Source organism: Thunnus albacares, chromosome 11 (assembly GCF_914725855.1).
Source record: "Thunnus albacares chromosome 11, fThuAlb1.1, whole genome shotgun sequence".
In the NCBI taxonomy this organism is placed as follows: Eukaryota; Metazoa; Chordata; class Actinopteri; order Scombriformes; family Scombridae; genus Thunnus; species Thunnus albacares.
In genome coordinates this window covers 16,802,959-16,818,003 of record NC_058116.1, presented here as the reverse complement: position 1 = coordinate 16,818,003, position 15,045 = coordinate 16,802,959, and the positions used below count along the sequence as shown (strand labels likewise).

General features: G+C 39.2%; 1 protein-coding gene across 3 annotated transcripts in view; it reads left to right on the top strand.

Annotated features, from left to right (window-relative positions):
- Positions 1–15,045, top strand: part of tanc1b (tetratricopeptide repeat, ankyrin repeat and coiled-coil containing 1b) — a 114,472-nt gene that overhangs the window by 75,584 nt on the left and 23,843 nt on the right. For all 3 annotated transcript variants that reach the window (XM_044365854.1, XM_044365851.1, XM_044365853.1), the window contains 5 exons: positions 385–507; positions 2,854–3,135; positions 3,252–3,406; positions 12,752–12,983; positions 13,647–13,813. In XM_044365854.1, coding sequence (XP_044221789.1) covers positions 385–507; positions 2,854–3,135; positions 3,252–3,406; positions 12,752–12,983; positions 13,647–13,813 — 959 coding nt within the window. The remainder of the gene's footprint in view (positions 1–384; positions 508–2,853; positions 3,136–3,251; positions 3,407–12,751; positions 12,984–13,646; positions 13,814–15,045) is intronic.

The window sequence follows — 15,045 nt, the reverse complement described above, 5'->3', positions numbered from 1 at the left end:
AGGTAATCTTCCCTCTCTCTGTTGCCCAGAGGGGGTGTTTGTGGGGACAGACCCCTCGCTGCTGTATTGTGTGTAGCTGTCAAGTCAAATCAGAGAAAAAGGAACATTTCTGTCTTGACTTGGGGATATTGCTATTTTTTCTGTTACAGTATACAGGCTTTTGCACACACAGCCTCAAGCAAACTACAAATGTCGGAGCACACCGGTTTGCCTCTTCTCAACTCGTTTTTTCTCAGAGACTGTGAATGTGCTACAAAACTTTACTCTTGTGTGTGATTTCTTTCTTGCTCTTCACGGTTGTTGTGACAGATACACTCAAAATTCACCGAAGTGTCTGCTCCAATTGCTCTTTTTTTTTCTTCTTTTGTGTGTCTTTGTCTACAGCGACCAGTTCCACAAAGCTTGAAGACCTGAGCTTTCTTGATGAACAGCGCAACACCCCCCTGCGGACATCCATTCGCCTACCCTGGCATAATACAGGAGGAAGGCCACCTCAGGACTCTAAAGGTGACTGCAGTATGCTTTTATTGCCATAGTTGCACACAAGGCAGATGAGGCAAAATGGAAAAAAACACTTGCAAACTCATCCACTGCTCATAAATGTATCTGCCAATTCACTTTTGTGGCAGTTTAGACATGAATTTCTCTCTTTTCTCAGCCTGTCAAAGTGTTAGTCATGCCAGTGTTCTCATATTTGTCTCTTGTAGTCAGCAGATTGTAAAATGGTAAGGATTAACAATTGACTTTGGAGTGTACAGCTCAATATAAAGTGCAGTCTGTAAGTATTTTAACAGTGGTGTTAAGGGTGTCAGGGGTTTTCACATCTGTATTGGGTTAATAGTGTTGGCAATCGTAGGTCTTAAACCATTTGGTAGGTATTTATAAAAAGGTCAACAGTCCATACACAGGTAATCCAAGGTAGATGAACACCCTCAAAATAAAGCTAAAAGTGTGCACTTCATAGTCATTGTTTCATTTCAAATTCAATTTGCTGGAGTCCTGAGCCAAAAGCGAAATTGTTCAGATACTACCAAACACTACCACACCGAACAGTATTAATGCTATACTATCAAAAAGCAGATAGAATCATGTACGGACTACTTGGGTTGCTCAGCTTTATCTATGTTATATGTTTTGAATCCTCAGTCTCACTGAGAGAAATCCCACAAAGTGAATATTTGATGAGAGCATGAATAATTTAATATGACATCATTAGACACTCAAACTATTTAACCCTCTTTTGAAAACCTCTTCTTTCTCTTCCACACCTCCTTAAACATGAAGTTAACATAGAAGCATCATGTCAGTGGTTTAATTTTATATCCCTGTGGGCAGAACATCAGTACTGAGGGATCGTCCATGTCTGTTCAAACAGAACACTGTACATTTGCAGATACTGTATTTAGTTTTATGCCTCCATTCCTGCCAAGGACTGCAGATATTAGTATTACAGTTAATATTACAGTTTTTAACTGTTCTAGATGTGAGTGAGAAATTTGCTATGGTTTGTTTTTCCTATAGTAGAGGTGGAAATGCGTGAAAGAGGCACCACCACTTTGTCATAAATGTTTCCTTCCTTTTTGGATAAAATCACAAAATACTGTCATTATCTTAAAAAAGGTACACTTGTACGTCACCTTATGTGTATTTATGGCATTAGCCATATGATGCTAATTTGGTGCCCATTTACAGTAATTAAGGTGGGGGAAAACAATTACATTCCAAGTGGTTGTGCGTTGGGCTCCATTAATAACAAAGCTAACACGTAGTCATACTGTATTATAATAAGATTCAATTACAAATACTACAAAAGGCTCAATCTTTGCTTCAGTTTGAAATTTTTGTCAATTTAAGGTATTACAAAATGTTCAAATGCATATGAAATCCTGCTGTTTCAAGCCACCAAATGTTCTAGTTGCATGTTTTAGCTCATTAACTGAGATGTATACTTAAGATTCTTGCCAACCGTTTTTCTAAAGCAGCATTATTGTTTTTGTTCTTTCCAGGTGGCCATTATTTTCTATACATTTCAGTACAGTGTGAAAATAACTTGCAGAGATAGAAATTTGTTTACAATAAGTAATCCATTATGGTGATGAGTTACTGGCATGTGGTAAATATTATAGATCTGGCTGCTGAACAGCAAAAGCTTTCAAAAATGGTTGTTTTAGAAAAAAGGGCAGATATATCATTTTAATTAGCATAACAATAGGAGTAAACTATCAACTGTAGTAGCAGCAATTGTTGTAAAAGCAGCCTAAGCAGTTGTATTAGTAGTTGTGGTACTCTAAAGGACTCCTGAGTGAATATGTGCTCTGAGATCTAATTAGTGCTGAAGTAGAATAGAAAGTCCTCTTTCAAGTCCTTTTGCATTGTGTTTCCAGGTAAATTAACATGTATCAAAGCAAATAATGAAAAGATACATTCTTTTAAAACTACAATACAAAGTTTTTTTTTATTTATGTGAAAAAAAATGAAAGAATAAAGTTGTTCAAACAATTTTTGAAAAATAAAAAAGGTTGTCTGTAAAAGATGAGAAATGAAATTGTTTTTGGGGTGAACTAAGGTTGAAGTAGAACTCAGCATCAACTTGAGGTTGCCAGTATTCAAAACACCCTGGAGGAAGGGCAAATGTTGCGCTTTCATTGCAAAGATGTGTCCATGCTACATCACTCAGAGATTGAAGTTGATGTTAAAAAATTGTAGTTTCTTGCAGAAAGCATGAATTAATTCCAAAAGCCTTTGCCTGTGTCTAAAAAAGCAGTATCTCTGTGGTGTATTTTTGTGTTTGTGAGAAAAATAGTAACACAATTATAATTCTAATTGGTTTAATTTCCTTTTCCTTTTCCTCAGCTCGTTTTGCTCCCTACAAACCTGTGGACATCATGCTCAAGCCCTTGTTGTTTGAGGTACCAAGCATCACCATGGATTCTGTGTTTGTGGGCCGAGATTGGCTTTTCCAGCAGCTGGAAGATGTCCTGAAGGCCAGCGAGTCCACAGAGAACCATGGTGCCGTAGTGGTGGGCAGCGTGGGTTACGGGAAGACAGCCATTATCTCACGGCTAGTAGCGCTGAGCTGCCACGGAGGTCGCATGCGTCAGATCGCCTCCAACAGTCCTAGCGCCTCCCCTAAAAGTAATCAGTTTCAGTATTAACCTACATTAGCTGCAAGATTTTAGTCCAAGTCATTTTATTACTTGATTTTGCTGATATTGTATGTGTGAAGCATTGTGTGTCTGTCTCTTTTCCAGGTGGCGGGGGACCAAGCTCAGAACTTCCTCTCAGCCAGCCACCACAGCCCACTCCACCTTCCAGTGCTACAAATACACTGAGGACCAACAGCTGCCCAGGGACCCCCGAGATGCAGCGACGCAGGGAGGAGGCTGTCAAACGCCTGGCAGCAAAGGTGCGACTTCAGACCTCAGCATTTACAAAAATCATATTATCAAAGAAAACCTACATTTCTTAAAAATTATCACCCATCCTCATAAAAAGATATGAACCTTTACAGTTCTGTAAGGCAGCCACAACCTGAGAGAAGAGTGATGCTGTTGTGATGAATAAGTCATAATTTAAACACATGTATTGGGATCTGTTGTCTATAGTAAACATTTATTGATATACTATACTACTTTCTTGGACAGTTTATATCTACTCTTCTTTCATTTCCCGCTGTGTGTCCTTCCCAGTGATATAAAGATGTTGTGCAGAATTGATTTAATATGTATATGAGATGCACTGCTGAAATCTGAAACCGGCTCTGCTCAGTTGATTTATGTTTATATGTGTTTGTATATGATTTACGGTTGTTTATGGTCATTTATTTGATATTCAGCCCATGAAATATGGATGGTCTTCGGCAATCTGCTGAGATCATGAAAGACTGGGCCACCACAGTCTTTTCAAACATTAAATATCTCAGGCTTGTTTAATTTGGAGCTGCAGTGAGCTTAGTTAAAAACCCTAGCCATGAAAAGCAAGTTCAATATTAATGTTAACAGCATCTCAGTACTGCAGTGTGACTGTGAGGAAGTGGGAGGGTAGAAAACTTCAATTCAGGTCTTTAGCATGCCCTTTTAACTCACAGATAGAATCCATTTGCATTGCGTTGGGTGAAGACTACTGAAGGGTCTTTCTATACGTTGCCATGGAAACACACTAACAGCGTAGTCAGAATAACTTCAAGGAGGATTATTTGTCCTAAATAGCAAACTTTTTTCTCATAGCACAGTCTCTTTGTTTTTTAAAAAAAAATCCTTTAGATGTTACATCTTAGCTGCCGTAGCTTTCACTATCTCTCATTACTTCAAGATGCAATATATTAGATAGGCTAGACATTAAAAAACAGTACACACTACATAATCTAATAGCTTTTCAAGATTTTCAGTGCACACAAGACCATTGAAGCATCCAATTATTTGTGCATTTATTTTTTAGAACCTTTGTGGCATTTTAAGCCTTTATTGGACAGCCGACAATAGAGAAATGACAGAAAATGAGAAGAGAGAGAGATTGGAAAAGACATGCAACAAAGGTCCCCAGCTGGACTCAAATTCGGGGACATTGCGATTCATGGCCACCTTAACCCTTACACCACCAGGGTGCCCAACATCCAATTATTTTCAAACAAACTCTACAAAGGATTTCATTGTAGACATTTAGTAATAAACAGTTATAAGGGGACCAGGCAACACACGGACACCTACAAATTACTGTTCGTCAATATCATCTATTAGCAATAGCAATAGTAAGTGAGCAAGGGATATTTTTCCATGCACAATAAAATATATATTGTAAAAAATGTGTTAAAGTTGAAAAGACCTTTTAGTTTGTTACAGCAAGTGAACAGTTTCAACATTTCTGCATTTCAGTGAGGAACACTCAGATAATTTATTGTAGACTACTTGTCAATGACAGTAATGTCAGTAGCTGTAACATCATTCAGCAACGCTTTCTCTGGTTATGATCAAAATAGTTCAGTGGGCAGACAAGCTCTCCATGTATCTGTCTGGTTGTATAACAATCAGGCCTACATCTTAGGATGCTTGGTGTCATGATGGTGTGGTCTTGTCAACTACTTTCTAATTATCAATAAAAACAATAATATCTTACATTTTTGTATCATCACAGAATGATTCCAGTGCCAGAAATGTGTGTAAAACAGCACCACTGAGTGTTCAGCATTGATTGGCTACTTAGCATCCAATAGCTGCATATTTTGGAAATATTTAGACTTGACTGAAACTCTCAGAGGCATTTAATTGCTCTGGTGTTGCTTTGCCCGCTGACAGCTTTAACAACAAAGATGTTGCACCACTGTGTTTCAGAGAATACTTTGGATTTTCAACAGCATTCACTCGATTTGAATAGCTTTGTGATAGCAGGTTGTTAGCTCTTTTGATGGGTGACACAGCTTTATAATGAGGCTGTTTTGCGGAACTCTTTTATGATCCTCCTTTGTATTTTAATGTTACTGATTACCTCTTGGCGTCTCTGTGACACACCTTCAGGGTTTAACACTCTTGACCTGTCACCGATCCCTTCGTAGTAGTGAGACGGTGCATGCATGAGATAACGACTGCACAGTTAGCCTCTGCCACTGGGAATGCTAAGGTTCATGCACTAGACAGCTGACTTCATACCACCGAGGCACATCTAAATGTCTATGAAACCCAAGCACTATCCCTCAAGCCAATTATTATTGTGTAAAGTGTTTCCAACAGGCGCTCTCACAGGGGCTCTGTTCCTGTGATGTGTGAATACTGATGCATCACTGAGCAGCTTCTGTCAAATTCTGTCTGGTCTTTTTAATCACTGATTTGGAAGTGGTCTTATAACAGGGGCACTGAGGCCATAGCATTTTATGGTTCATCCTCAGTTGTATATCTTACTTAAGTGACAGAAGCACATTTTTAGGTGTATTGTGTTTATTCCATCTTGTGAAGAGCTCATTGCATTGGTGGAATACGGTCTCAATCAAAAAATATAAAATGCAAATCTCCTTCAGAAACAGTCCAAGGCACACTGTAGGATTTATGCAAAATTAAAAAGCTTTTATTTTACATGGCAATATGTATTTCAAATGACCATCGACTCGCATAGCTCTCCATCAGGGTCATTGTCAGCAGTAGCTTACATACCTATGTATATTGTGTTACACTAATGAGTTGGGTAAGAGGATGGTTCTCCCTCAGTGTGCAAGCTATTGGCCAAAAACAAGGAAGTAATACATCAATTATCAATAGAAAGGAAAGGGAAGGAGAGAGAAAGGAGAGGAGAGAAGGGGTGAACCTGAAATGTTAAAAAAGAAGATGGATATAACGCAGCTACCAAGTCATGGATGACCTAATCCTTTCCATATGTAGACATTCAGATAAATTCATAAATCTATACATTTTTCTGTTCATAACTACAAGCACATATTAACTACAAAATCACCATAACCATCAGTAATTCCATATATTAAAACACAATCTTTCATTATTCTTGAAGTTATATTTCACAGAAAAGGAGAAAAGTCTATCTCATCATTGAGACCGGGGTATTTTGTTGCTTTTAGTTGTACAATCCAAAAGGTCTTGCGTTGGAGTTGTCTTTTTAGGCAGTCGCTTCCTCTAATGTCCTTTTCAACAACTTCTAACACCATGACTTTCAATGTATTTGGGTTTCCATGTCCCGTTTGCACATAATGTGATGCCATAGCATAATAAACATTCTTTGTGCGGATGGCATTTTTATGTTCTGTAACTTGGTCTTTTAATTTTCTTTTTTTTTTTTTTACATAGAAACAGCCACAGGGGCACTCCAGTTTATTAACACCATGTGGTTTTGCAATAGTCAAAGTGTCTCATTTGATATGTGCAAGATGAACTCCCATCTTGAAAACGATTCGTTTTCAGGACGTTATCACAGTGATTGCAATTCCCACATTTAAAAGTTCTACGGGGCATTTGTAGCCAGGTTGTTCGTGTGGGAGGGGGAGATAGCTCTGTACCACCTTGTCTCTCAGGGTCAGTGCCCGTCTGAATGAGAACACAGGTGGTTCTGTGAACCATGTTTGGAGAAATACATCTCTCTGAAAAATGCAGCAATTGCATTTGATGATGTTTCTTATTTGAGATGCTTGCATCACAAAATATGTTTTTTAAGACTGGTGTGGTTCCTTTTTGGTTTGGACTAACTGTTTTCTATTCAAGGACTTGGCTCTTTGAAGGAATTTATCCAATATATTTCTTTTGTATCCTGATTCAGTGAAGCGGTTCACCATGTCTCTAGCCTCTTTCTCTGCGTCACATACACGTCTTCCAAAGATAGTTTTAGGCTCTTATTGGTGTTGTTCAAAAATGTATGAAATTCAAGTACTACATGTCCTTCACATTGCATAAAGAACATTAGATCATCTATGTAGCATTCAAACCATTTTATTTTGTTCAAGTAGAGGTTGGATGAGCTCCAAATGAATTTCTCCTCCCACACTCTTAGAAAAAGGTTGGCATAGGAGGGTGCAAAGGTCAGGCCCATGGCTGTGCCCGGCGACTGTCTGTACAGCTGTTCCTGAAAGAGAAATACATTATTCTCCAAGGTCCATCTTGTGAGTTCAATGGAAAAATCTTGATTTGAATAGCTTTGTGATAGCAGGTTGTTAGCTCTTTTGATGGGTGACACAGCTTTATAATGAGGCTGTTTTGCGGAACTCTTTTATGATCCTCCTTTGTATTTTAATGTTACTGATTACCTCCTGGCGTCCCTGTGACACACCTTCAAGGTTTAACACTCTTGACCTGTCACTGATCCCTTCGTAGTAGTGAAATGGTGCATGCATGAAATAACAACTGCACAGTTAGCCTCTGCCACTAGGAATGCTAAGGTTCATGCACTAGACAGCTGACTTCATACCACCGAGGCACATCTAAATGTCTATGAAACCCAAGCACTATCCCTCAAGCCAATTATTGTGTAAAGTGTTTCCAACAGGCGCTCTGACAGGGGCTCTGTTCCTGTGATGTGTGAATACTGATGCATCACTGAGCAGCTTCTGTCAAATTCTGTCTGGTCTTTTTAATCACCCATTTGGAAATGATCTTATAACAGGGGCACTGAGGCCATAGCATTTTATGGTTCATCCTACTCAAATGACAGAGGCACATTTTTAGGCATTGTTTTGCCAGTTGATAAAGTGCTAGAGGTTCACTGTAGAATATTGCATCACCATGTGTAATGTAATGTAAGATATTATTGTATGCACTAACTATCACGGCAGTTTCTTTGTCAGGTACTGATCCAGAGTTATTGAGTTTATACCAGCAGGTTTTATTTTTTAATTTACTGTTTTTACTGGACATAGTGTTACAGCTTCCATCTGGTGCTTTGTTATCGCATCTTTCCAACAAAGCCTTCAATTTTCCCGTGAGACAAGTGTTCTGTAGTCTATGTCTTCTCCCGGGCATATGATTGGAATATTGTGTTCTTTCTTTCAAAGGATAAGTTTTCAAGTCTGTCGTAAAACAACAGCCCAGATATACAATGACACATTTTTGCTTTCTCTAATCATTCTTCCTCTTCCTACCAGCTAGTAAAAGATCCCTTCTGAATGCACTTCGAAATTTTAGTGATGGGGGACTAAATGTATTCCAAAGTTTATCTGAAGTTAAAATGCGGTTCTCTTTCAAACTTCGCTCAGTATCTCACTATGAGAAGCGTCTTCTGGCGTGACCAATCATGGAAGCTCCAATATCACCATGTCTGTTGGCAGACAGACCAATCATCTTGAGTTGCATGGGCCAGCCTGTCCCCCCTTTATTAACACCCATGGCGCCCCACACAGCATTTTTGCTTTCTTCCTTGTGAAGATCTTTCAAGCTCCTCAGCTATCCTGACGTCCAGATTTTCCTCATCAAGGTAGTCACCGAGCGTGGATATCTGGTGTCAGGCTTTGGATTTCTTTCCATTAAGAAACGTTTATTTATTGTTGGTCCAGGTAGGTGTTGTTGCGTTGTGACGGACGGATCGTGGAGACCTTCAGGCTTCTTGGAACTACCATTTGTGGGAGACCAATATCAAGGATGTACTTTATCAGCAACTGAGGAAGTATGGTCTGCCACAGGAACTGTTGAGCCAGTTCTACACCACAGTCATTGAATCCGTCCTGTGCACATCCATCACGGTCTGGTTTGGAGCAGCCACAAAACAGGATGGGAACAGACTGCAGCGAACAGTAAGGACAGCAGAAAAACCATCGGTGCTCTCCTGCCAACCCTCCAGAACTTTTACTCTTCAAGAACCAGGATACGGGCAGGGAAAATCTTTACAGATTCCTCACACTCAGGACAAAACCTTTTTCATCTCCCCTCCGACAGGCGCTATAGAACCCTGTATACCAAAACTACCAGACACAAGAGCAGTTTCTTTCCTCATACCGTCACCCTTATAAATAGCTGACCAGTATCATCTGCTATGTCATAGCTAGTTCTTCAGATTCTTGAGTTCTTCAGATAGTTATTACACCCTGCTTCACATCTACAAATACTGCATTATACAAATACTCATATATCACAATTTCATCCCCATACATGATGCACATTAATGTTGTTTGCAATGCCACACACACTTGCACTTTATGTATATTGTTCATCTTTTACATAATCTGTATATTGCTTGTGTATTGTGTTCCTTGTGTGTGTTAACATATGCGGTGAATATATCTGATTCTGAACCCTCATTAACTTCAGATAACCAATTTCCTCCATTGGAAATGTGTTAGAAAGCTTGAGGTCGGTTCATGATTTTTTGTTTGTCTGCAAAATGCAGGATTGAAACTTAAACTCAAATCACATCTATCAGCTGAGCAAGAATAATAAAATACCTGCACCACCTGTAAGGCTATCATCATTATGTATAAAATACAAGTTATTCTACACAGTTATTGGCTGTCAGTACCAGATGCTTCAATTGGCCATGTGTTTCAGTGTACACGTGGGTGTGTCAGTATAGCTTTAAGACAGACTTCGAAAAATAGGAACCTGCCCTAAGGTAAACCACCACATCACAGCCCTGTTAATTGTGCATAACTCAAACAATCCAGACAAAGGAATAATTGCCTTTGTGAAATTATGGCTTAAAAATTTCAGACAATACAAACATATTTAATATCTTTCTAAAAGATCAATTAATCAGTTGCTGTGCCTTTTCAATTTTATTACCTTTTTCTCTCACTTTTCATGTTCCTTTTTCATGATTAATTTTAATTTAGTTTAATTCTATAAATTTTGATGGCAGTCCGAGGCTGTTGTTCTTCTAGAAATGGATCGCTTTCTACCTTGACTGGTGCCTCTTAACATTCAGTTAAAAAGCTGAGTTACTTACTTTTCCAACTGACTAGCACCTTAGTTGTTTTTTTTTCTTTGAGCACCGTTGCCACAAGCCAAACCCGCCATGGTAGTTGACAGATGTACAGCACATATATATACAGTAGCTGAATATAAGACTGGCACAAGAAGAATCGGTTGTTTCCTAAAGCTTCCCAGGCCAGAATGTGCTCCTGTCATGTAGTAAATCAAGACTGTGCTATACAATATACAGTACTGTGCAAAGGTTTTAGGCTCTAAAAGTAAAGTGAGGGTGCTTACAAAAATATTGTTATAAATTTTTTTTATTTATCAATTAACTTCATACAAAGTTCAGTAAACAGAAGAAACCTAAATGAAGTCAATATTTGGTCTGAGCACACTTTGCCTTTAAAACAGCAGCAACTCCCCTCAGTACACCTGCACACAGTTTTTCAAGGTATTTGGCAGGTTGGTCGTTCCAAACTTCTTGGAGAACTTGTTTCAGTTGTTCTGTGACTTCAAGACGCCTCAGTTGCTTCTGTCTCCTCATGTAATCACAGACTGACTCCATGATGTTGAGATCAAGGCTCTGTGGGGGGCAGACCATCTGTTGCAGCACTCTTTGTTCTTCTTGTCGCTGAAGATAGTTGTTTATGACTCTAGCTGTATGTTTGAGGTCTGTGAGAGAGATTTAAATAGTTATTTAAAGTTATCATTTGATGTTTTTCATGTATATATTATATATGTTACAAATGTTTTCAAACTAAGGGGTCAGTGTTTGTTTTCAAGTCTATGTGATGTGATAGTAATGTCAAGGTGACACTGCGGTATAAGAAATCCTACTCCTCGGCTAATTGAACTCTTGAACTTGTTTCTATCTGAGGGTTGTTTACTGACCTCTGGGGTTAGCTAGAGATATCTTTGCTTTAAGCCTGATGTCTTAGAAACTGTGTGGATCATGACAACCTAGACCAGCTAAATTTTAAGGATGTCCTTGTTTGAAGTTATTGACTGACCATTAGGTCTCTGTGAGATCATCGTATGACCATACTTGTTTATAAGAAGGTGTAACAGTTTGTGGAAGTGTCCATTTCGGGACCTGACTGTTTTTAACTTTGCTTTTGAAGAAGTATAAAGCTGTCTGATTTGTATTCGCAATCTTTAGAGAAAGGGCTGGCTGAACAACATGCTTTCTCTCCAAAAATACAAGATAACTGTATTTTGGTTTGTGTTTTTATATTTGGACTTTTGTATAATTGTTACTGAATGTGTAATGGATTGTACAGTGTTTACAGCTGCTTCAACAAGTAATAATGTTTAATGCTCTTGTGTCTTTGTGTGTTCTTGAGTGAGCAATACAAAAATTTCCACAACAAGTCATTGTCATGCTGCAGGATAAATTTGGGACTAATCAGACACCTGCATGATACTGCAGCATGGATAAGAATCTAAACATCTAAAGTGCCTAAAACTTTTGCATAGTACTGTACATCCATGTGACTGCATGATTCAACAGCCTAACAATAACCCACTTTAGACAAAGGCTTCTGTGCTGTCTCAACAGAAATAAGTTTTCTGTATAGTGGTGGGGCCTCATTGTGTTACAGCTTATGGTGGATTTATTAGTCTATGTGGTTTATATTTCCTTCCTTACAAATGAAGCAAATATAAATATAATTTCAGATGTTACCGATGTTTACAGTTGGGTCCAAAAAATTTTAATGCACAGTACACACTCTGCAGCCATATTAGCGGTACTTAAGCACAGTGGTGCATTGAGCTAAATGCTAATGTCAGCATGTGAACATGCTCCCAATAACAATGCTAACACGCTGATGTTAAGCACGTGTAATGGTTGACTGACTGACCGACAGACCGACATTGCCATTCCTAGACCAGAGGTGGAGCCAACAGAGGAGCAGGTCACCTGCTGCTGCCCATGAAAGTATGTCAGCTCCTCCAGGTTGGACTGTAATTAGAGCAGGCATACATCCCAAGGGCATCTCTCTTCCTTCTTCCTGTCCCTCCTTTCTCCTTCTAAATCAGGCATCCATGAACACTACCGCAACTTGCTCAGATACAACTTTTAGAACTTCACCAGGGATCCACTGGCTCCTTTTTATATTGGCGTTTATCTGAGGTGGTCAGGTGCTGCTCAGTTACTTCATCTTCCTTTCTGTTGAGATTGTACTGGATCAAATCATGCTCTCAGCTCAGATAGAGAAGATATGTGGGTTAATGAAAGCTATGACTATCAAAAGGTATCAGACACTGATCAGTGTATTCACAAGTTCCCAACTTTGTGTTCCTTCATTGATAAAGCCAAAACTAATTTTCACTCTTAATTTATAACTCTAACCTGTTTTTAAGTTTACTTAAGTCTTAAAAAAACTCATCCGATTTTCTCCTTCCTCTTTGTGTTTCAGGTTGTGGCATATCATTACTGCCAGGCAGATAACACATACACTTGCTTGGTACCAGAGTTTGTGCATAGTATCGCTGCCCTGCTGTGCAGAGCACACCAACTCAGTGCGTACCGGGAGCTGTTGCTGAAAGAGCCCCACCTCCAGAGCATGCTCAGTCTGCGCTCCTGTGTCCAGGACCCAATGGCAGCTTTCCGGAGGGGGGTCCTTGAGCCACTTGCCAACCTTCGTAAAGGTAAAACACTGATATTTAATGTTTTGATCTTATGTAATGTTTGGCTACTTCACAAGATAGGATATATATGCCTCAATTGATAAGATTTGATAATCCAACCAAGAGAGGGCAACTTTGAACCCTGCATGTCTCACATACTCCTCTGCACTGTCTTCTTTCATACCTTTCTCACACTTCTTTCTACTTGTTATGAATGTGTTGACGCTCTTCATGGTGTCCTTAAGCAAGACACAGAGCTCCAAATTGTGCCCAATTTATATGTATGTCACTGTGGAAGAAAGTGGCTGCCAAATTAATATAATTTAACTGAAATATTCATTTAACTTGCTACACGTACCTCATGAAGAGACTCATCAGCTCGCATACATTACAGGAATGTTAAATAAGACACAGACTCATTGAAAGTGTTTTTTTTTCCTCCTTGATTTACCAGAGGAGCTCAACAAGCTGCCACTGAAAGTGTTTTCTTTACAGAGAAAATGTAACTTGACATTTCAGTGGGGAGGGAAGTGGATGCAGAGCCGGGTTTATTTACTGCAGTGACATAACACACATCTCTGCATTCACAATATGGAGGCAGTTTAGTTTAGCTAATACTGTTATGAGACCCTAACTACATATTGTCCTACCTTTGTTGGTTACTGTTGGTGTGTGTGTTTCCAGAGCGGAGGATTCCAGAGGAGGATCACATCATCTTGATAGACGGACTGAACGAAGCTGAGTTCCATAAGCCTGACTATGGAGACACCATTGCCTCCTTCATCACAAAGATCATTGCCAAGTTCCCTCCCTGGCTTAAACTGGTGGTCACTGTCCGGGTCAACTTGCTGGTACGGAAGAACTCGTTATTTCACATAACATTTGCTGTTAGCACTTGATACAAAGTACAGTTGAAGCTGATGGGAATGCAGGTATTTGATCATAAACTAAAGTATCAGATGAATTAAGTTTTGACCTGATGATGTTGCTAGATGAAAAGTTAAGGGATCACCGAAGTTATTACAAATCCTTATGAAGGGGATCTTTGGTACACATGAATATGTGTACCAAAGATCATGGCAGTCCATCCAGTAGTTGGTGAGACATTTCAGACCATAGGACAACACCACAAATGTGAACGTGATGGTGACGCTAGAGAAAAAGTCAGGGGGATACCAAAGTCTTGGGACATATGATCTTGGAACGTTGATTTGCTGTACGAAAATTTGTGCCTATCCATCAAGGAAATGTTGAGATATTTTTCTGTATATGGGAAAACTTTGACCTGCTGATGGCGGTAGATAAAAAGTCAGGCGATCACCAAAGTCAATAGGAGTCATCTTATGGGGATCATGAATGTCTGTACAAAATTTCATGGTAATCCATCCAATAGTTGTTAAGATATTTCCACTAGTGTGCCAGAAAAACTGTGCTGAGTCTTGTCTTATCTTAAATATATTTTCTTGGAATATGACTGACTGATTCAGACACATTAAACATTTCAACTTAAACTGCTTATGTTACAGGAGATATACGGCTAGCTTACTTTCAGAATTCTCTCAGTACCATTGTAGAATGTAACAATGCCACATGAAAAAAATAACATCTCAAGTTGTATCTGCCTTCCCTTCTTGATACTCTCACTGACTGACATCAGACCCTGTAGATTTTGACAAGTGTGAAAGTTGAAAGGTTTCCTTAAGCCACTCCTCCTTGTCATACTCTACTCTCTATAGAGTCATTTTTGTCAAGCATATCCAAGAACATTCAAGAAGGAGTTGAAGTATCAGTGACCCGAGAATCAAGACTACATGACAGGGAAGAGAAGTCAGTCAATTTGAGCTGACTAGCTCGGACGGAAAGTGACACTAGGTTGACCAGTTAAAGAGATGTGCTGGGCCTGTGTTGTGATGATAGCTGAGGCTTTGACATGCCTTATGAGCCACACGACAGGCGATTTTTTTTTTTTTTTCCCTGAGATGAATCACTGAGTCTGGGATAATGATATGATGGCTGACTGATTGACATTCAGAACACAGGTTATTAATGCTCAGGCAGAAGTCAGGCTTCGGCTCTGCACTAC